Raw genomic sequence first — 19,198 nt, 5'->3', positions numbered from 1 at the left:
TTTGACTTGGGTAAATGGTCAACATTTTAGCAAGTATGTACATGTAATTGCAGAAGTAAAAGCAGAGCATTCGACATTGATAACACAAACAAAACACACTTAAAACAAATAACTTGGAATATTGAGTTCTTGATTTTATCTAGAGTTGATGATTCTTTTGGCATTGAGTTCCTCTTGCCTGCATCGCCTGAGTTTGGCATCTTGGCGCTTGATGAGACCAGCCATTTCTGTGAAGAAAACACAAAGTATAAAGCATGTTAACATCAGATGACGAGCTTTCCAGTTTCATCCTGTATTCAAAGAGAGATCATCCTAAAAAAAGGCTGTCAGGTAAATTTTCGGATGATACATGTAGCTTAAAGGACAAGTCCACCCCAACAAAAACTTGATACACTGAAAATTTCATCAAAATCAGATGTAAAATAAGAAAGTTATAGCATTTTAAATTTTCGCTTCATTTCACAAAACAGTCATATGCACATCTCGGTCGGTATGCAAATGAGGAACTGATGACATCACTCACTATTTCTTTTGTATTTTATTATATGAAATATGAAATATTTTCATTTTCTCGTCATTTTCATGTGAAATGAAGTTTCATTCCTCCCTGAACACGTGGAATTCCATTATTTTATTTAATTTTGTGCTTCAGGCAAGGAGGTCCTAATCGTCAAATTCGCAAATATTGAAATATTGTATAATTCAAACAATAAAAAACAAAAGAAATAGTGAGTGACATCATCGACTCTCTCATTTGGATGTAACTGGCTCGTTCATATAACTATTTTGGTAAAAATAAGCGAAACTTTGAAATGTCATAACTTTCTTATTTTACATCCGATTTAGATGAAATTTTCAGCATTGTGCTTGTTTGATTTTTCTCTATTGATTCAAATCAACATTTTTCTGAGGTGAACTTGACCTTAAAAGATTTTTCTTCTTTAAGTGATCTACTCTTCATGGACACATACATGAAGGACACAACTTGAAACACAGGAAATAAGGAGCAAAAATAAGTTAGACCACATCAACCAAGAAGAAATGCTAACAATGAAATAAAGCAGTGTGGACAAAGGCAGGAGGGATATAAGCATCCAACATATTTTCAGTTTACAAAGTTCCTTGGAAGGAAACATCAGAAACTCGGTTTACAGGCTGATGGAAGAGCTACCCACCCCCCCCCCCCCACCATTTTCATAAATACTGTGCGGCCCCTGACTTGAGCATACTCAGTTGTGTAATACTGCTTCTGATTATTGAAAATAATCATTCACAACAGATGAATGTAGTTTTCTGTACCCATTCAAATAAAAAAACAAATTCCAGCAGTGGTGGATCCAGCTATTTTGAATGCAATACTATTTCAGGGTCATATTGTTTGATGGCAATAACCGGTACCTCAAAAATACTTGTGTACAATCCAGATGGATCCTTGCCTACATGTACTTTTAATACAAGTATGCAATGAACAGGAATGATGGCCCTCTTCCATGTTGGATGTTTGTTATCAATAGAAAGAAAGTCAAGAATAAGAAACAAAGAGGGCATCACTTGATCGGTTGTTTACAAATTTGTCAGGAATTCTGCCATTTCTGTGTTGCACAGAATCAAAATGCCCGACTATCAATTCATTCCTATTCATGAATGTATTCATGAATGTATCTTTTCATGAAAACCTGTCTAATAAAAAAGGAATTAAAATGACCTGTTTTTAAAACAATATCTGGAATGCAGTAAGCACACAAAAACTTGTTGCTATGTCTGGTAAATCTAAAAAAATTCTGGTTGTCAAGAACAACCTTTATTTACACATCGATGCGGGCTGGTGTATTGTGTGTTAGAGCATGGGCATGCACACCCAAGGGGTTCATCACATGCCGACGCACACAGAAAAATCAAGCCATAGATTGATTGATTGATTAGGGTTTAACGACACTACCAACACAATGTGTCATATAAGTGTCAAGCTAGATATTACTTTAATGCGTATACTGAGTTAGTTGGGTGGCTACTTTCCCGGGAAAAAATTCCCTACTCTTTTCGAATAGGAAAGCAGTTTCTTTAACGTGCAAGTGGGGTTGCTCTCCATCACACGGGACCGACAGCTTTAAGTCTCCTCCGAAAGACTATAGTTAATTTTTAATGTCTTAATAAATGTCATAGTTGCTTTGATAATCTTCAATGTTATTTTTTTTAAATCTGAGAAAAAGATTTATTTCTTTAAGGAAATCCACAATTCTTGAGTGTGAAACGTCACAAAATAACGTTTTTAAATCCGGTACGTCATAAAAATTAGTACGTATGTGGCTAAATTCAACACATTCAATAAGGATATGCTTAACTGATAAAACACAATCACACGATACACAACGGGGCAGTTCCTCCGCTGCGAGCAAATAAGAGTGCGTCAAATGAGAATGACCGATTCTAACCCTGGTCAAAACAATATCATCACGTCGTTTAGTTAAGGGGATTGTATTATGTGGTTTGATTACTGATTGGTGCTGGTATAGTTTATTGACAGGGTTTAAATCCCATGACGTTTGCCATTTTCTTCTAATGTAAATAGAAGTCGTGTGTTGTGGACAACAGAAGTGGGATCCCAGCACGCGCGACCCACTAGTCAGAAATCCACTGCCAAACGTGGTTCATGGTGCGAGGTTAGTATACTAATACTAACCTCACAATACATGTGAGTGGGGCATGCAGTCAACCACAGCTGTACACACCACTTCTTTAATAGCCAATATCATGATCTCTACCTTTGATACCCGAAATGGAAGTGAGTTTACATGTATTTCCACTCAAGTCTAGCTGCTAATTTAGCCTTCAGCATGATTTTAACAGATAATAACTGCTGGATATATAAAGTGCTTTTCGAGAGAATACAAAAACCAAACTATTACTACATGTACATGTACCACAGCTTTATATTGAGCTGCTGCTTCATCATAAGCTCTTAGGGTACTCATGGAAATAATTCAACCCAGTGTGCCCAGCCATCTCAAGAGTGCAACACAATACCGATAAATTCCTTGCTGAAAGAAAAACCATGACTAGGATTCAAACCCCACAACCCTCTGTTTGAAAGACAAGAGTCAGAACCACTAGACCACAGCATGCCTGCCCACATGATAGAGAACAGGGATAGCAGAAGCATGTAAACAGCATTTACTCTCATTCCGTAAGCCAGCAAAAATCTGTAAGTTGGACGCTATAATATTTGCCATAATTTTCTGTTCTCCATTTCTTGCATACATGAATCTACATCACTGTAGCCCATGGAGTCCAAACGTGTATTAAAGTCTAGTACGTGCAAATGAAGAGGTCATTGCTCCTCAATTTTTTCGTACCCTCATTCGCCATCAATCTCCATCACGTACATGTATAGTACGACCACACCACTCACACGTATTGCGAGGTTAGTTAGTACACTAACCTCGCACCATGAACCGCGTTTGGCTTTCTAACTAGTGGGTTGCGCGTGCTGGGATCTCACTTCTGGTGTCCACAACACACCACTTCTATGGCTTGATTTTTCTGCGCTCGGCTGCATGTACTGAACCCTTGCGTGCGACCACGCAAGATCTACATGTAAATGCGCACGCTTAGTGTACATACGGGCTAGCAGTAAAACTTTGCACATAATAATGGTGCATTGCCCCCCAATTGTTTTGTTGTGATGGTATAATTCTTTGTGAGGTCACAATTGTTAGATCGAGATGCTTGTGCATCTCGCTAGCAGTAAAACAAGCACTAGCAGTAAAACAGGCATATCAACTCAATATTTTTTTAAGGAAACCTTGATTAAAAAATTGAATTTTCTTCTTGTAGAGACATACAAATAATCAGTTGCTTTGTTTATAGTGGTTCTCGGTGCAGAATATAAAGCATATACATGTAATCACCTCTTGATTTCAGGTAACGAAGCAAACTATCACTTCCTTGGCAAGCTGGATTATACTCTAGCCTCAAGGCTAGATTTACTTGCTTTCTTTCCTCAGCTTTGCTTCGGAAAAAAGAGCTACATCCAGCGTGCCTCGAAAGTGATAGTTTGCCCATTGCCTTCACCAACAGTGATTATTTGCTTCTGGATGCACTATCTTGTCTTGTCTTTTCTTGTCTTTCCAAATAATGCCAACAATCATTACATTGATTATTAAGGCATATGAACATCAAGATTGACTTGACCTGAATTTTGCCGGGACCAGCAGGTGCAATACACCGTGTGAACACCCAACTCTTTGACGATTAGTGTATTGGTTTTAACGTGCATAGGTTGTGACTCTCCTATACAAGGGACCAACAATTTGCGTCTTTTCCGATGGACAGAGTGTTTTCCAACTGCATTCACACCTGCACTGCATACAGTGGTGAGGCACGCTTACACACAACGCTCTAGCATCAGATATTTTTGTTAAATGCGTTCCCGCATGAGCGGGACTCAAACCCCTCACATTGAGATCTACGATCTTATCCGAAACATGTGCTCTAACCAACTGAGCCATGCTGCCTCTATAATTCACACTAGTTACTATTGTTTACCTTTATTTCCTTTCTGAAGTTGATTACCCATCTGCGAGAGAGCAGCTAGCCTTTCTTTCAGACTCCTCAGACTGTCGGACCTCTCAGGCTGGTCACTGTTTAGGACATCTACAATAATTGGGAAATCAAGTAATAATTCATCTATTTATTTAATATTCGAATCATAACAAAGGAATACATAATATGCAAACAAAAGGCCCAGAACACAACTGGATAAACAGAACACTATGGATATTAATTATCTCAATTTCTCAGTTCAGGAATGAAAATGTTGAATCTACATGTAGATGCCAGTCATTCATAGCCTAGAGGACTCCATAATGACATTTTTCACATTGTTGTCATTGGCCGATTCTGATAGCAGGTTTAACTTAAACTCAGGTTTAAAGTTGTGGTTTAAGTATGGATAGCCAATTGTTAAATTAATCACTAACAGTAGAGATATCTTACTTCAACTCATTTGGCTCTCAAACCCTTCATAATTGTCTAGGAAGTATAAATAGATGATTGTCTTCACCATCGATGAATCAGGAAAGAGCACAGTAAACATAAGCAACATACAACTTAATACAAATTTTGATACTTTTGGCTTCCCATACTTAAACCACAACTTTAAACCTGAGTTTAAGTTCAACCTGCTATCAGAATACGGGCCATTGTCTTTCCATCACAGAGCCTAGGCACGGCCAACATAAGCTGTGTGTCATACATGTACATGTATGATAAACAAAGATGGATTTCCTTGAAAATTAGTATTAAGCCCTACCAGCTTTTACAAAATATGAAATTTATTGGCTTTTGAAGCCTTTATACACCTAGTGCATATAAAGGTATAAAATAAAATCTACTTTTTGGTTGTAAATAATTACTATGAAATAATAGTAATTATTCACAACCAAAATGTAAATTTTATTTATTGTTCTAATTTTGTAAATTTCGCAGGGCTAAATAGTAATTTTCGAGGAAAATCCATCTTTGTTTATCATGTTCAACACACAGCCTTTATGGGCCGTGTCTAGGCTCCGTGAAGAAAACACGATGACAAAAATATGAAAAATATCATCATGGAGTCCTCTAGGTTAATTCATACATGGATACAGTGTGTACATGTACATGTAATAAATCCTGTGTTAGTCTTTTTCTATTTTTAGACTAAATAAAGTACATGTATGATTTTTTTTTTTTTCAAAACAGCTTTTGAAGATATTCTGGCAGAAGACATTAAGTTGATCAATAGAAATGCTGTTAACACTATACAGTATGTCTGCACGATTTTGCCTATCCGGGTATTCTACTATCGCCAGTTGTAAAAACCATGAGATGGCAATATATACATTGTACATGTACATTTATCACTTAGTGAGCCTTAGTATTAATGAAATCTGTTGTCTGATTGGTCAATTTTTGGCAGAGTAGACTGTATCCATTTAGAGTGCTACATGTATAATATCAAGGACACGGCTTACCAGTGCTACAAGACGTGACTGAAGTGATAGAGCTATTATCATCATCTGTGATGATCAAATCACTGAGCATCTCAACATCACCGCTCTCCATTCTATTCCTGTCATTGAGCTTCTCAAGGTCAAGTCCAGATTCTCTTGTGCGAGCGTGCCCAGGCTCCGGCACATCTATTCTGAGCGGGACCGAGACATGATGATAGTCTGTTGCGTAGGAGCATTCATCTTTTGAAACTTGATGGCTCAAGGCTCTTCTGGCATCATGCTCAGAAGATCTATGCATCCCTTGGTTTTGGCCAGTCCCCCTGTCTCTATGACCATCCTTCACCCTGATCTTGTCTGGTCTGTTCAGACTGTACGATTTGGTCGTTGCTGCTGCGCTTCTCGCAGAATGTCCAATGGTGCCATTTACACTGTGCGCGACAACGGCAGCCCCTGCTGTGCCTTGTCTATGCGCCCTCTTTACACCAGTTTCCCTATCAATCTTCTTTGCATGGTGTCCCTGCCGCTTCAACAGGAAAGTATCGCTGTGCACTTGACCGTGGACTCCAAGGAGATTTGTAACAGGGGAAGAGGGTGTCTGTAGCTCTATGTCTCGTTTGAGAACGGCAGGTTTGTAAGCGAGAGGAGGCGTGTTCTCACTTTCTGGTTTGTAAGGGGATGACGTCAGAAGCGGAGGTTCCATTGCATCTACATCCAAAACAATGTTTCAATTGGTGTTGTCAGTGAAAAGCCTATCCTAACACAACACAAATATGACATTACAAATTATGGCCCATTTTTCATGTACACCAATTACTAAAATAAAATCATATTTCCAAATTCCCGCTCTTTAGATACATTTTTGCAGAGCTCTGTTTCATGAGAGAAAAATTATTCTGGAGGGTGACGGTTGCAAACCCTACACTCGAGTTAAGGGGTCTGTACACGCAGCCTACGTTGCCTTGTGTATTGAGTTGAGACAGTTTTGAATGTGCTAGTCTTTTGTGAATACCCACTCGTTGATCAAAGACTAGGAAGGGTCCAGCACTTTTCAGTGCTTACGAGTTGTTCACCAACTTTCTCTGTATGTGTCCAGTTTAAGTTCATGAAACTGGTTCAAGGATTCAAAATATTCATAATCACATCTATGTACCAATAACCAGATTATACATGTACATTATTGTGTTCACTTACTGCTGCTGGAAACCAATTTCTGTATGTCTTTATTTTAAAATAGACCAATAAAGTACATGTATCTAATCTAATCCAATACATATCAGATAGACATTGTGTGTACATGTACATGTTTAGGATACAATGTTGTTGTCTGTCACCCAATAATAGCTGTTTGGTTCAGAACTTTACAACCATCTAATACAAAACTAAAACAGAAGAAACAGGTTTTGTAATGGAAAAGTTCATTTGCAACAAATTTAGCTCTAAAATTCAACAAGCAAAAGGAAATGTTTGCTAACGGAACTGGGTGGTTCCTGTATAAAGCCTATGGGAATTTTTTTACAGAATCTACTGGTCTATTAGTTAACCCACTGCCTATTGGAACCCGATGATCATTGTACAAGGCCTATGGAAATTACATAATTCAGTAGTCAAGCAGTTAACTCACCTGTGTTATACTGAGGGGTGGAGCCTTTGGCTGATTTCACAATCTCATCAATGTCATGCCTGTTTGCCAAGTTGAAGGTAGATTTTTCTTTCAGGCTTATCCTAATTTCGAGAAAACAAAAGAAAAGAAAAATAATACTAGTATGCAACATATGAAAGCCCTTAACACAATGTTTCTAAGTGCTGCATACTACTACTACTGGGTTTTAGCACAGCTTTTCTGATTGGGCGCTCAGGCATTCAAGGAATTCCTACTACACCCGGGTAGAAAGTGGGAAATGGGTCATTCCATGTCAATTCACCCAACGAGTTAAATCGCACCGTCTCAGAATTCGTTCATTTTTGGTATATAGGGAGTTTGACATGGCCCATGTCCACATATTTTTTTTTAGCGCAATCGGATGCACGGTTTTCCCGTTATGACACGCCCAATTTCGTTGATTTGGCCGAAAATGGGCGTGGCCGCCAAGTTTTAAGCGACCATAGCTCGGTAACTGATGGACCAAAATCAGTAAAAAAAGGTATCAGTGGATAGAAAATTGAATGAACTATCTGAAAAATGTGTTATTTTTTATGTAGGGGTAATATAATGAGTGATGACCTTTTGACCTTTGCATTGACCTTGAATTTGACCCCCGGGGTCACACTATTTTTAGTCAATATTTTTATATCTGAATTCCTAACATTATTTTTACACAATATCAAAAAATTGGAAGTGTATTATTTTTTCTCTGTCTTAAAACCACTCTCAAAATATGCTTTCTTACTGCAAAAATTCTCATTACAGTCCCACACATCTATTTGTGCTGGGTCAGTGAACGTGCATTCAATACTTGTGATGCAATAAGGGATGGATGCACTCTTTTACTGAAGCTGTACAATTCATGTCTTTCCACTGTTCTTAAACATATAGTTTATGTCCAGCCAAACTCAGTAAACAGTAATAACATGTTTTATCATGGAGGAATAGTTCCCTGCCCATAATTACCATGAGGCAGATACATGTATGACCCACTGTAATTTCTTTGTAATGTAAACAAATTTTCACTGTGTGGGTTTCATGTACTGGATTGTTCCCAAAGTGTACAATGTATACAAATTGATCCATTGAGCTGAGCCCCTCCCCCCCCCCCCCCCCCACCAAAAAGGCATTTCATAAATTGTAATGTATGTAGAATTACATGTAACCAGATTCACTGATAAGATAATAAGACACTTGTTCCTGCTGAACCAGCTCTTTCCTCAACTTACAGCAGTTTATTTGTTTTTTGCTTTTTTTTGCTTGGACACTTGCCTAGATATCTTATGCTATAGATGTACCATTTCATGAGTGACTATTCAGATAGCACATGTTTTGTACGTAATTTGTCCAACTTATCGAGGGAACACATTGGTTAGTGATCAGAAGTTAGATGGGGGGGGGACTTCCATTGACAAGTAGATAACATGCGCAACCAAAAAACGTAAAAAATATACATCTCTTTTTCAAGATATTGCATGTTACTTACATGAGTAATAAGGGTGTCAAAAACACTTAAATAACGAAAACAGGGTACATGTATTTATTTCGCTAGGAAAGCTACGTGTTTACAGTCCAATTTGCGAGGGTATAAAACATTATAATAGTTAAAATGATTAACCCTGGATTAGTACGGTAGATGAGATCTCCAAAGAGTTCGGAGACTATCCTGTCAAATTTATGCATCCTCATGGGCTAGCAAAGGAAGATATGTGTTGGGTCGGAGAAGAAAACATTGTGCTAGATTAATGCTCCGTCTTTTCATCATCATCTCAGAAATATGTCATCTCAGAAACTTATATTGCAAAAATATACCCACATTGGACACATTCTCTTGAGCTCTGATCAGTACAAGATTGGTCCTGGGGTAGGGGGGGGGGGCAGTCAAATGTAGCACTGTACAGTTACACACGCGAGGCCAAATTATTTCCAAACACCACCTAAACGAGTTTTTCTCTGTGTGCAAAATAACCCCGTAAACAAGTTTTTCACGGGCTTTATTTACTATTTACACTTTTGGCCCCTAAACAAGTCGTCGCCAGAATATGACCCCGGGGAAAAAAAACATACCCTAAACACGTTTGGCCAGTCTAATAACAAAGCTTTGGAAAAAAAATACCCTAAATGCGCTTCACCCTGCAATTGACCATTGACCAGTCTTTCAAAACTACCGCTTTTTTGAAAATTGGTGTTTTTGACATCCTTAACGAGTGCATGCGTGGCTTGCATCCAAAACTGTAAAACCACACCTTTAAATGCATTTTTTTGTCACACGTGTGTACTGTATAGCAATATATTTGACTGCCCCCCGGAAGATTGGTAAAATGTATTAAGGTAGTGTAATTCATGTTTCTCATGGACCTACCTCATAATGCTGATTTGCAGGCTTGCACATCATTACATACATGGAAAATTTGGGAATTTCCAGTAATTAACAAAGTTTTGAGATACTTCGTATCAACATACATTATGTGTATTCACTATACAATACAGAAATTAGTATGTGTGGGACTGTAGTAAAAATATTTGCAAAAAGTATGCCTTCTTCGAGAGAAGTTGGAACAAAAACAAAAAATAATACACCTCCAGTTTTTTAATATTATATAGAAATAATGTAAGGTATTCATATATTGAAATATTTACTCAAAATAGTGTGACCCCGGGGGTCAAATTCAAGGTCAATGCAAAGGTCAAAAGGTCATCACTCATTATATTGCCCCTACATAAAAAATAACACATTTTTCATATAGTTTATTCAATTTCCTATCCAATGATACCATTTTTACTGATTTTGGTGCATCGGTTACCGAGCCACGGTCATTTAAAACTTGGCGGCCGCGCCCATTTTCGGTCAAATCACCGAAATTGGGCGTGTCATAACCGGAAAAACCGTGCATCCGATTGCGCTAAAAAAAAATATGTGGACATGGGCCATGTCAAACTCCCTATATACCAAAAATGAACGAATTCTGAGATGGTGCGATTTAATTTTAATTTATTTTTGGGTGATTTGACACGGAATGACCCAAATGTAGACAAACACTGCCAAAGGACTTGGGTGCTGCAGTGGGATTTGAACCATGGACCTTGTGAAACAAAGTCTGGAGACTTATCCACTTACCCACACCACCCCTGCATTCAGTATATCATTGATTCACAAAATTCCAGTGACCTTGACTTCGGGGCTACCTGCAAAATTCCAATTTGGGGTTAAAGAGAGAGGCCATGTTCAACGACTGTATCCCTATGTTTGTAAGAAATCTGCCTGGACAAGTGTAGAGGGAACTTTTCCATGTCCCTACATGTATTTTCAGTCTTTGTCTTTCATTTCTTCCATATTCTTAGGTTTCGGGATTGGCAGGTATGCTAGTATTGTCAATGATGGTCATTCAGGGCCACTACTAATGATTCTATAGTCAGGTTTCAGTTCACAAAAGTGCCTGGTGCGAGAAATTGTTCGATAAACAACGCTACAAGTCCCTTGTTTCCAGCAGTTACTGCATGGAAAACGACATGTACAGGTGTACAACATACATTGTAGACTGCAATATTATAGTACACAGCTCCTCGTCATAATATTAAAGGTTACCAAAAATTTTCTGTAGAATCTGATTTTTTGTCCTATTTCCCTATTTTGAGAGTGCTGAACATGAATCTGCTTGTTGCCAAATTTATAAATGCCGTCTTTGACCGTTGCCATGGCAACGGATTAATTTCTAAAAAATAGCATGTATACCCCTGTAAATGGTAAATAAACATGATAAAAATTAGCAAATAGATTGAAATGAAGGTTCCAATTAAATACAAATGAAATTCAGAAATATTTAAGATCATCAAAATAGTTCCAACTGGCCCGTTGCCATGGTAACGGCTCATTTTTCCTCCAGAAAAGTAAAAAATTTGATTTATAGTTGTAGAATCTGTTTTTTGTTTGTTTCATTTTCCATGCGTTTACGGTGTTAAACATAGGAGTGATTTTTGCTAAATGTATAAATACACTCTCATTACATTGCCATGGCAACCAAATAATACCTTATTTGGTAAAAAAAAGTTATAACATGGTAAAAAAGATAATGGCGAGAAATACAATAAAAGCGACCTAATCTACATGCGTTGGGTTTTTCCCACTCATTTAGAACAAAAACTACAGTAAGTATTCTGCAGGAGTTTATTGGAATGATAGGAATTGATGTTGCCTTGACAATGTTTGAATTAAAAGATAAATAGGAATATTGCAAATTGGCCGTTGCCATGGTAACAGCTTATTTTTCTCAGAAAAGTATACATTTGATATAAAATATTACAGAATCTGAATTTTCTTTCATTTCCTCTAATTACAAGATGCTATATCTATATATGCTTGTTGCTAAATGTATAAATACCATCTTAAGCCATTGCCATGGCAACCGAATAACATGGGGGAGATAATAATGGAAAATACCAAAAAAATCACAATCTACTTGCGTAAATTTTGAACCATTCGTTTAATATTGAACAAAACATACGGTGAGTGGTCTGCATGAGTTCATTTGAAAGAAAATAATTACTGTTGCCTTGGTAAAACTTGCATTTAATATAAATATAAATATGAATGTTGCAACCCCCTCCCCCATCGCCATGGTAACAGCTGATTTTTCTCAAAAAAAATCACAAAGTTGATAAAAACTTCTGATTTTCCTTTCATTTCCCCTAATATTAGGGTGCTCAACATCCATATGCTTGTTAACGTAAAAAATACTCCCTCGGGCCATTTTCAATTTATAATAAAGTCCAATCGACATAATCACTATCATTAATCATAAAGTTCAAGTTTCAGGTCATATGATCAAGGTCGTAGGTCTTTTACGATCGCCAAGATTTGGCCATGTTGTATTATCATCATTGAATCTCATCAAGTTTCTGATAAAGGCAAAAACTTTGAGAGTGCATATTGGTATTCAACTATCACTGATCATTGTGCAGGAGTTTCAGGTTAAAGTTCTGGTCAATGAACTTTGACTGTACTGTGGTATCAACATCAAAAACTTTACTTAGGTTTATTAATTTTCAAGTTAATTATATATCATGTCACAAGGTGAAGGTTAAGGGTCTTTTGAGGTAAAAAAAAAAACCCTCAGGATTCTATTATTAAATGAATGGGTTTTTCATGAAAGTCCCACATTGAGTCTACATTAACACATGGAAGAATTTTACCTTGTATCCTCAAAAGGTCAGTTGTATCTAATAGAAGGCCAGGATTATGTCAATTTGCCAAATAAACTTTAGAGTTATAATTATTATCTTTAACAGCTTTCTATTAAAGGTCAAGTCCAACCCCGATAAATGTTGATTTGAATAAATAAAGAAAAATCATACTAGCATAACGCTGAAAATTTCATGTAAAAGAAGAAAGTTGTGGCATTTTAAATTTTGCTTAATTTTCACATAACAGTGATATGCACAACAATACACAAATGAGACAGTCGATGATGTCTCTCACTATTTCTTTTGTTTTTTTATTGCTTTAATATACAATATTTCATTTTATACAGATTTGACAATAAGGGCCAACTTGACTGAACCATATAGTATTAAACAATGCTAATTACATGTGTTCATGGAGGAATAAAACTTTGTATTAGACATGAGAATGAGGAGAAAATAGGAAAAAAAATCATATTTCACATAATACAATGCAAAAGACATAGTGAGTGGATGACATCATCAGACTTCTCATTTGCATACTGACCAGAAAATGCCAGTATCTGTTTTTTGTGAAATTAAGCGAAAATATAAAATATAACTCATGTTTTACATCCGATTTTGATGATATTTTCAGTGTTGTGTTTGTTGGATTTTTCTCTTTTTATTAAACTTAATTTTGTGTTGGGGTGGACTTGTCCTTTAACATAAATACATACATTTTAACATTTATAGCAAGTTCTTCATGTAAACATGCTCAAAACACTTTCCAATATAGCTTAACATTGTGGGGGCGTCGTGGTCTAGTGGTTAAGCCTCTTTCTTTCAATCTGAGGGACATGGGTTCGATTCCCAGCCGGGTGTGTTTTCCTTTTAAAAGCAAGAAAATTATCCATATTGTACTGCAACCCAGGTGAGGTAAATGGATACTTGAAGGAAGTTGTGAGCACCGGATGCGGTAGACTAGCTTAGCCAGGGTAATATAGGAGCACTATACAAATCCTAGGCTATATTATTTCATTTATTATTATAAAAATGAATAATTCTACTCTTCAAGTGCTTACAATATATAAAGTGGGTGTTATATATAAAATTCAAAAAATAATTGTACAGAAGGACATGAACTGATTTTGAATACTGGGACCAGTGAAACTTGTGCACTGTTTACCCAAGTTGGGGATAGAAAAGGGTATGGAAAAAACCCAGCATGAAATGTATTGTGGTGTCAAGTTATTAATCGACAAGTAAACAAAGCAATTTTTCTATGATTCTGTTTTTGACCAGTAGCAAGTGAAGCTCTTTGAACAAAGGAAACATGATCATACTTTCTGGCTGTTGTAATGGTACCGACTGCTCGATTCTGAATGTGATGTTTTGACTATATCTAGGCGCCTGAACACCAGTGATTGAACAGCATGATGGCAAGCATCATCCGTCAATATCTTTCCGACCATTATATTGTATCATGGTAGCTCCATGTTTGTATAAATGGGAGTTTTGGGTTTTACAAAGCGAATTTACTTGCTTACTCGTTAATGACGAATTAAGTTCAACACCTAGAATTCTAACAGATTCAGCAGGTTCAGAATTACCAATTAACAAATGAACATGGGCAGGTAAATAGTGTCTATGTCTAGGACTTTTTGTTCATTCAAGAGTAGGCTTAACTTTATTTCTTATCATTGATACATTAATTTCCTGAATACAATAGCATTGTGAAAACTAGTTGGAGATTTGGGAACTAAAGAAATCAAATTCAACATTATTCTGCCTCAAAGTGTCCCCAAGTGGTAATAAATACAGAGAAAAAAGTATAGGTCCCAGTACAAAACCCTGAGGAACGCCATATTCAAACCCATCACCCATTTTTAATTACTACCGACCGCCATTCGTTTTAAAGGCAAGGTCAGTGTGTCAAATGTAAATGGGCCCTGTTGTACAAAGAGTTACGATTGATCCGATCAAAAGTAACTCTAAGGAAATTCATCAGGGTCATAATTTTTTCTATGAAAAAATTGCACAATGTCCTTTGTGAACAAAGGAAACCACACAAAATTGTTAAGAAATTAATGACTTTACAGATATACATTGGCATATCTAGAAATCTTTTTGAACAAACATACATTTCATATGCTGATTTTGCTGGCTTTCCATAGTTGCGATTGATCAGACAATCGCAACTCCTTTATTTGCTGAATTGATTACCCCCAACTTCTAACTCCAAGGTGGCTGCCAATTTAAGGGTCACAAATGATTCCATTTTGATAGAGAGTTGTTCAAAATATTTATTTGGGGGTTTTAGAGTCAAGAAATCAAAATTTGGGCCCTGTTGTACAAAGAGTTGCGATTGTCTGATCAATCGCAACTCTTTGTACAACAGGGCCCAAATTTTGATTTCTTGACTCTAAAACCCCCAAATAAATATTTTGAACAACTCTATCAAAATGGAATCATTTGTGACCCTTAAATTGGCAGCCACCTTGGAGTTAGAAGTTGGGGGTAATCAATTCAGCAAATAAAATAGATGTTGCATGTCAAGTTCTTAAAAACTTTACCCCTAAATCATTATTTCTGTCAGATTTCTAGGTCAAATTGCCCAAAATATTCTCAAAATTGTCTCTAGCTGAATTCTCCCAAATTTCACAAACCCTTAGAAAAATTGGCATACTGGCTATTTTTTCGTTATAAAATTTATTAGAGCACAAATGGTAAAAAAAATCTATACACTATACATTCCTCACTTGAACCTGGAAAGCGATTCGCTCGGTCCATTGGAGAAATTGAGCGTTGACCACAGACTGTAGGTGGTTGGACAATAGGGTGACCCTTTGATTATGAGCAGAGCCATCAAGGGATTCAGTCAAGTGAAGGAAGCTACATCTTCATTTGAGTCTGTTTTGGGCAGGTTCATACTTAAAAGAGTGGATGAAGATGGTTATCTTCTTGCTTGTTTTTTCCACCTGTGCTGATACCTCTCTTCTGATGTGTGGATGGGCAATACCACACTGTAGCTAGAGATCATCTGCTCTTGTTTTTGTCGCAGCCAGTAATTGCTCTGCAAGCAGCATTCAGGGCTGTATCAATCGTGGCAGCATGTGATGACCTAAAACAGATGAGGACTGCTTACTCAGCAGTCAAGTAGCAAAGAGCAGGAGCTGTCGCACGGATGGTTTTGCACCTGTTCCCATTTTGTGTTGGAAAGCTTCTTCAGGATGCTGTTCCTTGCTCCAACTTTAGCCTTTGTCTTGGCAACATGTTCTTTGTAGGTAAGGGAACTGTCTAGGGTGACGTCAAGGTAGATTGGCTTACTGGTGTGTTCCAACCATTTTCTATACCATCTGACCCTTAGTTACTGATCTGCATCTCTGTTTTTTAGGTGGAAAGCTCCGAGTTGGGTTTTTCTCTGGATTTGCCCAGAGATGATTTGCAGTGTAGTAAGGAGACAGGCCAACCAGTGCATCGCTGAGTGCTTTTTCATCTCTTCAAAGGACTGTTTGTGTGAAGCAATGCAAATGTCATCAGCGGACAGGTAGCTCTCATTATTTGGTGGATTGGTTGGTCATTTGTGTAGATGATAAAGAGTAGGACGATGATGCTTCCTTGTGGGAGACCTTTTGTGTGTCAGCCATCTGCTACTGGAACCACTGAGATTCACAAAACCGTTGATTTGAGAGCATGTTCTGAATCGTCTGTGTCAGGCTAAGGTCCTTTGTCATCTCAAAGACTTTCCTTGTGAGTATTCAATGATTGTGTCATAAGCTTCAATGAGGTCAACAAAGGCTGCTCTTTTTATCAACCCTTCCTCGAAGCAATCTTCAATGTACTGTTTCAGATTCAGCAGTTAACTAGTACAAGACTTTCCAGGCCTAAATTCTGCTTGTTCTGGAATGAGGAGCTCATCCACCAAGGGAGCAATGTGGTGGAGTAGGAGCCTTTCAAAGATCTTGTATGACAAAGCAGAGATATTGGCCTGTAGCTCTTTGGGCTGGCTGGTGTTTTGCCTGGCTTGAGTAAGGCAACTACCCTTGATTTCCTCCATAGTTTGGCATTGTGCTTTCACTCAAGACAGTAGTTTAGTATGTCAAGCCGCCGTTGGAGTGCAACGGGTCCAAGATGTTTCATCTGTTCACAGATCGAGGACATCGTCCAATCCAGCTGCCTTGCTGATCTTCATTGCTTTTATAGCATTGCACAAGTCGTTCATGCTGAAAGTTCTTGTGAATCCAGATGACTCTTGGCAGGCTATTCCCAACCTTTGAGGTTGGAACTTCGCGGGTTACCTTGGCTGTTCACTAGAAGCTGGCTGGCCACTTGGCCGGCGGTAACTTGGGACCTACATGTAGATTGGGACTTTGTAGAATCATTCCCAAGGATCTGAATCTGGTGTTTCTGCTGGCCCTGAGTATAGCTTGTATGGCATCCTTGTGGAATATTCTTCCTTGATGATTTCTTCAGCAGCTCTAAAAATGTGTCGTAATGAGTAGGGAGTGCAGGGAGGTTCTGAAGATATGTATCCAGATCTATGGAAAACTGCTCACAGTTTACTTTCTTCAGGTTGAAAAGTATGCAGGAGGGAACTTTGCGAGTGATGTTTTTCCATGACATCAGGCAATTTGCAACATTGATATTTATCATATAAAATTAAATTGATTAACCACTATCAAAGCAACAGCAACAAGCATATCAATGTCTAGCAACCTACATGTATACTTTGGCGGAAATGAAAGAATAATCGGACATATTTTTATTAAAATTTGTTATTTTCTGGTGTAAATGGAGCCGTTACCATGACAATAGGCAATTTGCATCATTGATATTTATTTATAAAATCAAGCGTTGCCAAGGAAATATCCATTTTATCATTCTAATTAATTAATGCAGAATACTTACCGGAATTTTGCTTTAAAAATTAAATTAATGGGTCAAGCCTTTCGCATGTAGATTAGTTCGTTTTTACTGTACATCCCACCATTACCTTTTTCAACAGGTTATTTTTTACCAAATAAGTTGGTATTTGGTTGCCATGGCAATGGTCTGAGATGGTGCTTACACAATTACCAACAACCATATTAATTTTTAGAAACCTAAACTTAGTGGAAATGAAAGGATAAAAACGTGACTCTACATGATTTTATCAAAATTTGTACTTTTCTGAGAAAAATAAGATGTTACCATGGCAACGGGCCATTTGCAACATTGATATATATTTTTTTTTGAATTCAAGCATTGTCAAGGCAACATCAATTCCTATCATTCCAATAATCTCATGCATAACACTTATGTAGTTTTTGTTCTAATGAGTGGGAAAAACCCAACACATGTAGCTTTTATTGTCTTTCCTGCCATTATCTTTTGTTTTTCCATGTTATCATCTTTTTTTACCAAATTAGGTATTATTTGGTTGCCATAGCAACGGAATGAGAGTGTATTTATACATGTAGCAAAATCACTCTCTATGTTTAACACCCTAATCGCAGGGAAAATGAAACAAAATACAGATTATACAACTTTAAATATTTTTTTTTACTTTTCTGGAGGAAAAATGAGCCGTTACCATGGCAACAGGCTAGTTGGAACTATTTTGATGATCTTAAATATTTCTAAATTTAATTTGTATTTAATCAGAACCTTGAATTCAATCTCTTGGCTAATTTATATCATGTTTATCTACCATTTACATGGGAATACATGTTATTTTTGAGAAATTAATCGGTTGCCATGGCAACGGTCAAAGACGGCATTTATAAATTTGGCAACAAGCAGATTCGTATTCAGCACCCTAAAAATAGGAGAAATAGCACAAAAAATCAGATTCTACAGAAAATTTTTGGAATTCTTACTACTTGCCGCCTACTATTATATGTCATGATACAATTTCAAAGTGATTAGAAGCCTGAAAATTATTTGCAATGAGGCCCTTTCTACACTAATTTTTCCCACTATTTGGAAGAAGGTTGGAATGTTCATACCAAAAATAGGATTACAGCAAATCATGTAGCATGGGGAGGGGGGGCTATCTAGGCTGTTTCAATTTCAGAAGTGCATACCCGGGTGATGCAAAACTGGTGTCAAAAGCTGCGCAAGACTTGAAAGTAAAATGCAGCAAGCGGCAGGATAAAAAATATCACATGGCAAAAATATTGCACAGATCGTTGAGGGGGGAGAGGCATCCGCCCCCCCCTGCCTGGATAGGGTTAAGTTCCAACCTACCTGTCCATCCCAGTATGACTATCGGGTTCTTTGTGACCAGAGTGAGTGTCCTTCAGGGCAGCCATGTTAGCTGAGAATACACTCTTGACTTCCTCAAGAAGGTCTTTGAGCTCCGAAGAGATGTTTTGGGCTTCCTCAACTGTTCCTGATGTCTCCTGTAGTAACATCATTGTTTGAT

At 37.4% G+C, this 19,198-nt stretch overlaps 1 protein-coding gene across 3 annotated transcripts in view; it reads right to left on the bottom strand.

Moving 5' to 3' along the window:
* The window catches only part of LOC121413449 (coiled-coil domain-containing protein 158-like), a 56,991-nt gene continuing 37,793 nt past the window's right edge, over positions 1–19,198 (bottom strand). For all 3 annotated transcript variants that reach the window (XM_041606274.1, XM_041606286.1, XM_041606279.1), the window contains 5 exons: positions 19,021–19,175; positions 7,612–7,712; positions 6,012–6,695; positions 4,546–4,653; positions 1–227 (listed from right to left, as the gene is read on the bottom strand). In XM_041606274.1, coding sequence (XP_041462208.1) covers positions 136–227; positions 4,546–4,653; positions 6,012–6,695; positions 7,612–7,712; positions 19,021–19,175 — 1,140 coding nt within the window. In that variant the 3' untranslated portion in view covers positions 1–135. The remainder of the gene's footprint in view (positions 228–4,545; positions 4,654–6,011; positions 6,696–7,611; positions 7,713–19,020; positions 19,176–19,198) is intronic.

The sequence above is a fragment of the Lytechinus variegatus genome, chromosome 1, assembly GCF_018143015.1.
Source record: "Lytechinus variegatus isolate NC3 chromosome 1, Lvar_3.0, whole genome shotgun sequence".
NCBI classification, from domain to species: domain Eukaryota; kingdom Metazoa; phylum Echinodermata; class Echinoidea; order Temnopleuroida; family Toxopneustidae; genus Lytechinus; species Lytechinus variegatus.
Note: the sequence above shows the minus strand (reverse complement) of the source record. Positions and strands in the feature narration are given on the sequence as shown.